The 10,254-nt window shown below is 34.7% G+C and overlaps 2 protein-coding genes and 1 non-coding gene across 3 annotated transcripts; 2 read left to right on the top strand and 1 right to left on the bottom strand.

Annotated features, from left to right (window-relative positions):
* The first annotated feature begins 220 nt into the window (after positions 1 to 220).
* Positions 221 to 2,445, top strand: LOC146628216 (mannose-binding protein C-like). The gene is made up of 5 exons (XM_085357654.1): positions 221 to 328; positions 578 to 776; positions 913 to 969; positions 1,161 to 1,226; positions 1,677 to 2,445. The coding sequence occupies exons 2-5, from the start codon at positions 593 to 595 to the stop codon at positions 2,057 to 2,059; spliced, it is 690 nt and encodes a 229-aa protein (XP_085213780.1). The 5' UTR covers positions 221 to 328; positions 578 to 592; the 3' UTR covers positions 2,060 to 2,445.
* Positions 2,446 to 3,922: 1,477 nt separating this feature from the next.
* On the top strand, positions 3,923 to 6,414 carry LOC146628215 (mannose-binding protein C-like). The gene is made up of 5 exons (XM_085357653.1): positions 3,923 to 3,973; positions 4,225 to 4,414; positions 4,578 to 4,631; positions 5,404 to 5,469; positions 5,722 to 6,414. The coding sequence occupies exons 2-5, from the start codon at positions 4,240 to 4,242 to the stop codon at positions 6,102 to 6,104; spliced, it is 678 nt and encodes a 225-aa protein (XP_085213779.1). The 5' UTR covers positions 3,923 to 3,973; positions 4,225 to 4,239; the 3' UTR covers positions 6,105 to 6,414.
* A 409-nt stretch (positions 6,415 to 6,823) lies between these two features.
* trnam-cau (transfer RNA methionine (anticodon CAU)) lies at positions 6,824 to 6,895 on the bottom strand. The gene has a single exon. It is a non-coding gene; the product is annotated as a tRNA-Met (tRNA).
* Positions 6,896 to 10,254: the final 3,359 nt, after the last annotated feature.

Below are 10,254 nucleotides of genomic sequence, written 5' to 3'. Positions count from 1 at the left end.
GTGTCACCATACTTTGTTTCACACTGAAGTTCGTCTGTGCACAAATACCTGAAGAAAGACTGTTTTTTGTCTTAAACCATGCTTTATTTGTGGTGGGGAAATAAAGAGTGCTGAAAAAATATCAATCTGGAAAGTAGGTTGTGCTTCAGCACAAGAGGGAGGATTCTACATTCTGACATTTTTTTCTATCCCAAATGGGATTTTGTAGCTGTTGTTTACTTTGGAGAGAATGATCCATCTTACATTAGTTCTACCTAATATCTCAGTTATTTTGTTGGGACATTAGCAGTGAGGCAGTACACCCAACAGACTGCTCTTCATTTATATTGTAAGTACTTTCCTGCTTACTGCTTTATTCTACTAAATTTAATGTTATCATGCGAGTTACATATTGTTTGAAGTATTGCTTGACATTCTAAACATATACCTAGAAAATCCCTCGGAGCTACAATCACAATATTTAATACAATCTCTGTTTTGAAAGATCAGATTTCATTTTTGTTACACATTGAATCAGTTAAACCAAGGTAAATCTGGGAAAAACGTACATTACATATATTTTTAATTATCATTTCAGTTCTTCACTGAGAAGATGAGCCCACTTCTTTTTTTGTGCATCTTGTGCCTGTCGGCCCGCATCACCTACACTCAGTTTCCAGGTCCTCCTGGTCTTAAAGGTGAGAAAGGAGATCCAGGAGTTTCTGGGACACAAGGAATGCCTGGACTACGTGGGCGAACTGGAATTCCTGGACTGCCTGGACTGCGTGGACATCCTGGTGAAAAAAGTCAAAAATATTATGAGTTCACCACAAGAATGTTGTAAAGAATATAACTTCTTATCATCGTTTGATTTTGACACATATTTATGTACTTTGACTTTAGAAGGCTTTATGTCTGTTTCTTTGCTTTCAGGGGATGTAGGAATATATGGGCTTCCTGGGCACCCTGGAGAAACAGTGTGCACTGAAGGTAAAGATAAGATACAATAAGATGAGAAGATCCCATGTAGCATACTGATATTAGTCCAATCTGTGTCAGACAGCACAAGATCAGTTTGATGACAGATTGCACAGTGAATTAGTTGATGCTCTGTAATTTAAAAGAAAAATAGACCACACAGCTCCTTTCATTCCTGTTGTACGCTCACAATTTAATTTCAGCTACAGTTGAATCCAGTTGCCCAGATGTTGAAACCTTAAAAAGCAGACTTGCTGAGTTAGAACTGGGTAAGTATCATCATCAAGGCATTATTAATTATGTTTATTTAAAACTCTTTCAAAGACCATCCGTTAATAATTTGTTGTTGCAATTTACAATAAATCCAGTGTTTTTGCCTGATGTTATAACTTGATCAACATTAAAAAAGTTAGTTGATTAACAGTTAGCAGCAATAAAAAACAGCTGATCAGAACATCAAAGCTAAAAACATTTGAAGATGACTGATGAATTGGCATATTCATTTAGAAGCCTCCAGAGATTTTGGGTATGGTGTGTGATCTTGTTCCTACAAGCTCTGTGTTTTTAAAATTTGATTTTACTTGCCTTTCTTGTATCTAACTATGACAAATGCACCATGTAGATGAAGCTTTTTTCATTGTTTCCTAATTGCTTATTTACCTTTGTTGATAATGATTTATGAGTCACAGTTTGTTCCCTGACATTTTTCTGTTCTCTAGCCATTAACTATCATTTTGTCCGGAGAGTTGGTCAGAAATACTTTGTGTCCAACAAGGAGAGAGGCTCTTTCTCCAGGGCTGTCGAATTCTGCTCCCAACAACACATAGAGTTGGCTCTGCCCCAGAACGAGGAGGAGAACAACGCACTGACTCAAGTGTTTGGCGATGTTTACAAGGCAGCTTGGATCAGTGTCAACAACAAAAAGGCAGAGGGAAATTTTGAGGTGGATATGAAAAACCAACGTCTGACATTTACCAAGTGGGGAGAAGGTCAGCCAGACAAATCCATCCAAGATACAGGCTGCACCATGCTGTCAGAAAACGGCATCTGGCAAGTTACACCAGAATGTTCCATGAACGCTTACATCATTTGTCAGTTATAGAAAAATCCCGGTTCCTTGCGAATCTTGCTTTTGGCAATTTCCCCCCACTATCATGTTTATCTCAACATTTTTATTGCATTTTTATTTCTTATATTACATGTAGAGAAATGTTCTCATTTACCCCAATGGAAGAAAAAATCTAAGCTTGCAGTTGTTTATGAATTATGGGTAAAGCATCGGGGCTGCATTTTGTAGAAGAAAGAAAACTTTGTAGTATTAAAAATGAGACCAACGATTCTCAGTTGACCAACTGAAGTGAAACTCCCAATGGCAATGAATTCATGAATGCATTGTAATAGGAATAACTATTATCTCACAGACCTAAGTTTAAGTCAGTTATTCTGATGCTTGACTGATGTATTGTCAATAAATCATTTAAGCTAACTCTTCATGGTTTCAAATAAATGCTTTTGCATCACTATTGTGCTTTCTGCTATATGTCAGTGTCTTTATGTTAGACAAAAGCCTTTTTCTGTCTCCATCTTCATAATTCTATAAATATAATAATAAATGTATAAAGAATTAAACATTGAACTGCAATAGAAACAAATTTTGTAAGTGTGGCATTCTAATCATGAACTAGTGAAAGTAGGTATTAAAGTATTATTCACATGGTTATAATGCAGTCCCAGACAATGCCATTTGAAGATATTGTTTAATTTTTTCCAAAGGGTGCTTTGAACACTTATGTAGTGTTTTCCTATAAAAACATCACATATTGTGCATTTCTACATAAAAGCCTTTTCAGCTGATTGGTGTTTGCTTTTTGCGAACGCAATACTGTACTTGTGGCTGAAAAACTGGAAAGAAATATTAACATACTTAGGAATAAAATTGAGGTGTCATCATAACTTCATAATATCAGAGATCAAAAAAGAGGTTGTGAAATCTTTATATAAATAAAGGTATGTGCTGTTATATTTGTTGTTAAAAATCCCCCCCCCCCACACACACACACACACACACACTAATCCAACTCCCAGTTCCCATATGAGAGTATGCAGCTGTTGTTTATATGGAGGTCTGTCTAATATCTCAGCGATTTTTCTGTGGAATGAGCAAAAAGGAGGTCCACCCAACATAGCAATGCTTATTTGTATTTTGACTTCTTCCCTAGAGTCTTTTAAGCACATCCCTAATGCTTCCATGGGAGTTGAGAGGACAAGTAGCAGCCATATGCTGCTAATCAAATGTACCAAAATTCCTCTACAATTATGAGAGAGCCTGATGAAATCATACAGAGGATGCTTTGTTCAAATTATTGCTGCTAAAGGTGATTCTGCAAAAGTCTGATTCACAGTGTTTGTAGTTTTTCACTAAGAAGTGAACGTAATGAAATATTTACATTGCACACAACCTCTGCAACATCTCAGTGTACTATTTTAAACATTAAACTACTGTTAAATTTCCTTTAAATATGTGTTTCAAACAATTCAGCGTCAACTGATTTATTAATCTTAAATGTTGAACTTCGTCTTTTTAAGTCTGTCAATTTTAAGAGAGCTTTAAAACAATAATGCACTCATGTTTTAATCTTATAGTGATGATTGTGTGGTCAAAATGTGCACAATTCTTTTTGAAATTGAGTTTTGTACAGGGAGTTGCCTTTTATGTTAAGTGGCAGAAACTGTTTGTGCCTCATAAAGTCAAACGTTATCATTTCTGCATTCACCCATAACTACATCAAATCCGTATTCTCATGTTTAGATTCATAGAGTCTTTAAGGTATCACAACACAGTGGCCTTTTTTTGGTTTGAAAGGAGGGAGGTTAATGGACAATCCCTAATGAGATGTTCCAGCTGCTTACTGTGGACTGAATCCCTCCCACATTACTTCTAGCAAATATCTCAGTTCTTTTTCTGTGGAAGCAGCAAAGAAGCAGTATGCCCAGCACATCACTTCTCGTTGGTGGGGTGAGTTCTCTCCTGTTTATCTCTGTATTGTACTAAATTTTGTGCTACCAAATGGTTTTAACTCTTGAAAACACTTTAAAACAACAAAGATAAAGAAGTACAACACACTAGCTAGAAAAAATTAATTAAATTTAGCAATTTCTGCATAAAGAATGTCTATAATTGGAAAATTTATCATTCTTCCATTTGAGGGTTAGGGCTACATGGCTTTTATATGGAAAACTTAATACTATATTTAACCAAAATTTCAGTTCTGAACTACGAAGATGAGACTGCTTCTTTTATTCTCCGTCATCTGCTTGATGGCCACTGTCAGCTTCAGTCAGCCTCCTGGTCCTCCAGGTCAAAAAGGTGAAAAAGGAGATCCCGGATATCCTGGGTTTGCTGGGATGATAGGACCACCTGGACGAAATGGTGTTCCTGGATTACCGGGGATTCAAGGTCAAAATAACCGATGTTATTACTTCATTCCAGCAGTATTTTAAAGGATGTAATTTCGAACTAAATTTAGGTCATTTATTTTTTATTTGGACAGACAAATATATTTGATTTTGAAGCCACAAGCACCTTTAGCTGGCTCACTACCTGTTTATCTATTCTGCAGGGGACCGAGGATTTCCTGGGATACCTGGATATCCTGGCGTTCGTGGAACATGCTGTAAAGTTTACACTTAAACACCTTTTTTTTGCAATGATTGCTTTAGATCATGTACACCTCAGTTATCTGGCATGTTTTCTAAAGATAAAGGCTATGTGTCCCCTGATGTGCCTTGAAATCTATGCATATGGTGACACAATTAGGCAGGCGCAGGATTAGAAATAAGTCTACTGTATTTATAGTCTGTAAAGTCTAAAGGGAAGCTTGACTGTAGACTGTCGTTCTCTCTGTAACATTTGTAGTCACACAAATTTCTCACAAGGCCTCAGTTGTTTTGGTTGGTTACATTTACTCAAAGCTGGAGTATATAAAACAATTTATGCCTGCACGCATTTTGTATTTTCTCATGTTATCTTCTGATTTGTTGATCATAAGTGCCCACAACATAATTCACATGGGGGTAATTTGATCACTGTCTAAATTTACATGCTGGTTAGCAGCATGTCAACGATGATGGATGAGCTAGAAAAACAGTTTACAAATGGTAACCACTTGTTTTTTCCATATTTCTCTCATGACTGAACAAAACATCCTGAAACAGTTTAAAGAGCCCGTAAGCTTAACAGAGTGATTATCTAATCATTTCAGAAATCAGAAAAACAACAACAATTCCTTCCATGTCATAAATAAATAAAAGTTTGGAAAAGAAAATCTATCAGTGGTTAAAAGTGAGGCATAAAACGAAGAAACTTTAAATGGCCATTTGTAGATACAGCAGAGCTGTAAGTGTGGCCTCTGTGTAAAGTTCACTAACTTGATCTGTTTGATCCAGCTGCTACTGAGACGAGCTGCCCAGACCTCAGAGCTTTGAAGGACAGACTTGCCAAGCTAGAGCTCGGTAAGTGTCACAATCATGTGTTTTTAATTCAAATTCAAACACAACTCAGTTACAAAGAACTGTTTTTGTCAAATACACAGGACATCTAAAAAATGCAACTTTAAGTCTAATTTTCAGACATGATTGATAAGTCATCATATTCATCATCATATTTCTGTGTGACAGTTTTCCATGTCTCTACAACATTAGATTGATTTTAAATAAAAAGCCTAAGAGTAACAGTTTGCTTTATTACATTTTTCTGTTCTCTAGCCATTAACTATCATTTTGTCCGGAGAGTTGGTCAGAAATACTTTGTGTCCAACAAGGAGAGAGGCTCTTTCTCCAGGGCTGTCGAATTCTGCTCCCAACAACACATAGAGTTGGCTCTGCCCCAGAACGAGGAGGAGAACAACGCACTGACTCAAGTGTTTGGCGATGTTTACAAGGCAGCTTGGATCAGTGTCAACAACAAAAAGGCAGAGGGAAATTTTGAGGTGGATATGAAAAACCAACGTCTGACATTTACCAAGTGGGGAGAAGGTCAGCCAGACAAATCCATCCAAGATACAGGCTGCACCATGCTGTCAGAAAACGGCATCTGGCAAGTTACACCAGAATGCTTCCTGAACGCTTACATCATTTGTCAGTTATAGAAAGTTCACAGTTCCTTGCAAATCTCACTTTGGGGGATTTTCTTTCCCCATGTCATGTTTATCTCAACTTTTCATGAAGGGAATTAACACATAACTTTCTTAAACAATGATAAATTACATTCTACCCCATGTGGGGTTTTTTAACAGTTTATTATTTTTCTTTTACCTGTATTATAATATCTGATTTTAAAAAAATTACTACTGCAAACGAAACATATTTAGAGTATTCATCTCTCTTTTATATAAATGCCAGATGGTATTCTTAATGTGTACATGCTTTAAATATAAAAATTATACAATAAAAACAACACTGCAGAAGTGTGGGATTTTACGTTTACTTTTTAATTTTTACCTTTTACTAAAGTGAAAAAACGCAACTTTAATTGCTGTTTTCATTAATTGGTTTGACTTTGTAAACTGATATTAATGAGGCACCATATAGTTTTCTGCTCTTTTTATTAAACGCAGACAGTAATTTTGTTTGTCTCTAAACATTTTAGAAAGTAATTACATAACAAAGAGAGTGAGAATTTCAGAACAAAGATAGTGTTGTAGATATAAACTGTATATAGGTATAAAGTTACTGTGGTTTGATTAGATGTTAATACTAAAATAAACATTTATTCCAAATGAATGTAATTACACGATTTAATGTAACATTATGTTACATATCTTGTAAGATTAGTTAATTAAAAAAAAAAGAAAAGAAAAAACATACATAGCAGAGGATGGTTTCGATCCATCGACCTCTGGGTTATGGGCCCAGCACGCTTCCGCTGCGCCACTCTGCTGCGCTGAGTTAGCGGCACGGGACACTATCAATTGGAGCTCTGCATACGCCCCTCCCACTGTTGTCTTTCGCAGAAGCGACGACGATAACGCATTTTACACCACATTTTACACCACATTTTGAGACGAAATACTTCGTAGATAATACGCAGCTTAAACCTACCTATCACACTACTGCAACAGTCTATGAGAACAACAGCTACCTGCTCCACGGTCACATAAAACATCACGAGGGACTTTTTTTTGGTTGTTCCGCCTTTGTTGTAAAGCACAGTTATAGGCGGCAGAGGGCGTTGTTGCTCATTTTGTTTCAACATTTGAAACAACAGCGTTCAAAAGCAAAGAGACACGTTTAAAAATCTAGATGATTCAATTCATTAAGTTATATTTGTTTTTTTATTCAGCCATACTTTGAACTCACAGCTCACTATAGTGGTCATAAGATTTCACAGTACTCATTTCTCTACTTAGCGCATTATCATGCCCGAGTTTATCATCAAAGTCGGTTTTCATTGTGTCATTGGCTCAAAGTTGACTCATTTTTATCACGTTTAAATAGCATCAGAATCATTTTACTGGTGTTCGGAAATCAAACGAAGAAATTGTGCCTCTAACAATGTTTTTCATAAGCTCTACAATACAATGACAGTTATTGTTTTGCTGAAATAAATCTTTTGAAAAATTGGAAATAATTTATAAATTAAATAACCTGTGTGTACTGTAATATTTTGATTATGCATATTTGATTGATTGATTGAATCTTTATTTTGAACATGTTGAAAAAGTATAAAAAAAATAGAATTAAAAGAGACAAATGAACAAAGCAAACAAAAGGAAAACGAGCAACCACAACTCCAAATAACGTCCATGTTCAAAAAGGAGCAGGAAGAAGCATAAGCTTATTTAATCCCACCCCTTTTCCACTATCTAGTATCAATAGACTACAGAAATACCTCCTTGTAATTACATTATATATTATGTGTAATTTTTTTTTTTTTTTTAATATATACACATATATGTTTCTATCTATCCATACCTACGTATATACACACATACGCACATATACACATTTTCAATAACCCCATTAACACCTGAAGGATACACAACCTACAATTTTATATATATATATATATATATATATATATATATATATATATATATATATATATATATATACATATATACATATATATATATATATATATATATATATATATATATATATATATATATATACATATATATATACATACACACATACATACACACACATATACACATATATATATATATACATATATACATATACATATACACATATATATACATACATACATACATATACACATACATATATACCCATACCAACAAACCAGTGCATGCGCACACACATGAAAATATTAGACAAGAACACCCTATCAAATCTCTACCTTTTCCCTGTACCCTGTAAAAACCATATCCTTAAACCGCTTTTTAAACTGCGCCATGCTTGGACATTGCTTCATATCTTTACTTAGTCTGTTCCACAGCTTCACTCCACACACAGAGATGCAAAAACTTTTTAATGTTGTACGGATACGAGGATGTTTTAAATTTAATTCCCCCCTCAAATTGTATCCCCGTTCCCTTTTAGAAAACATTTTTAGAATATTGTCAGGAAGCAGGTTATTTATTGCTTTATACATAATTTGTGCTGTGAGAAAATGAACCAGATCTGTGAATTTTAGAATTTTTGATTTTAAGAATAGTGGATTTGTATGATCTCTGTAACCAGTTTTATGGATTATCCTTATGGCCCTTTTTTGTAATATAAAGATTGATGATAGCGAACATTTGTAAGTATTGCCCCAAACCTCTGCACAGTAATTCAAATACGGTGCAATCAGGGAACAATAGAGAATGTGGAGTGATTTGTGGTCCAGAATGTGTTTTACTTTACTCAAGATTGAGACACTTCTTGAAATTTTGTTATGTATATGATTTATATGAGACTTCCAGTTTAATTTATCATCTATAATCACACCAAGAAACTTATGTTCAAGTACTCTTTCAATTTCCACACCATCTACATGAATCTGCACTTGTGCATTTCTAAGGGAATTCCCAAATAAGATAATTTTAGTTTTACTTAGATTTAGCGATAGTTTGTTCCTGTTAAACCATTTTTTAATTTTGCACATTTCTGAAGTAATTGTATCCAGCAGCTCCTTTAGATTCCCCCCAGAACAAAAAATATTTGTGTCATCTGCAAATAATACTAATTTTAATATATCAGATGCCTTACAAATATCATTTATATAAATAATAAATAATTTTGGACCCAGTACAGAGCCTTGTGGAACACCACAAGCAATGTCCAAGCATGATGAGGAATGGACACCCAGCTTCACAAATTGTTTCCGGTCACTTAAATAATTTTTCACCCATTGCAGTACAACCCCCCTAATCCCATACCGTTCCAGTTTATTAATTAATATGTCATGATTGATTGTGTCGAATGCTTTCTTGAGATCCAGAAATACTCCAGCTGCATACTGTTTCTGATCTATAGCATTCGTAATCTCCTCAATTGATTCGATTAATGCCAGAGATGTTGATCTTTTTGATCTGAATCCATATTGACTGTCAGAGAGTAATTTATATTTATCTAAGAATTTGTCTAATCGTTTATTAAACAGGTTTTCTAGGATTTTGGAGAATTGTGGTAGTAAAGAAACGGGCCTGTAATTTGTGAAGTGGCGTCTATCCCCGGTTTTATACAGCGGCACAACTTTAGCTATTTTCATTTTGTTTGGCACTTTTCCCGTCTGAAATGATAAGTTGCAAATATATGTTAGAGGTCCTACAATTCCTTCAATGACCTTCTTGACGATTTTCATGTCAATATCATTACAATCAGTGGATGTTTTATATTTACACATGTGTACAATGTCAATTATTTCTTTTTCCTCCACTGATGTGAGGAACATTGAGTTAGGGTTCCTATCAATCAGGTTTTCACTACATTCTACTGATGGCAGTGACTCAGGAATTTGTTCTGCCAGTTTTGGTCCAATATTTACAAAATAATGATTAAAGCTGTTGACCTTATCAGCAGTGTTTTCCATAATATTGCCATTATCGATAAAGTATTGTGGATAACTTTGTTGTCCAGAATTATTTTTAATGATACCGTTTAAAACATCCCATATTCCTTTCATATTATGTTTATTGTTGTTCAATATTTTACTATAATACTCCTTTCTACATACACGTATAATATTGGTCAACTTATTTTTGTATTTTTTATATTTATTTTCAGCTTCTTTTGTTCTTTGTTTTAGGTATTCCCTATAGAGTGTATTTTTCTTTTTACATGCAT

This window comes from Diplotaxodon limnothrissa, linkage group LG7 (assembly GCF_057381915.1).
Source record: "Diplotaxodon limnothrissa isolate DT_005_m linkage group LG7, D_limnothrissa_male_GT1.1, whole genome shotgun sequence".
In the NCBI taxonomy this organism is placed as follows: domain Eukaryota; kingdom Metazoa; phylum Chordata; class Actinopteri; order Cichliformes; family Cichlidae; genus Diplotaxodon; species Diplotaxodon limnothrissa.
This window is presented reverse-complemented; position numbering and strand designations above follow the sequence as displayed.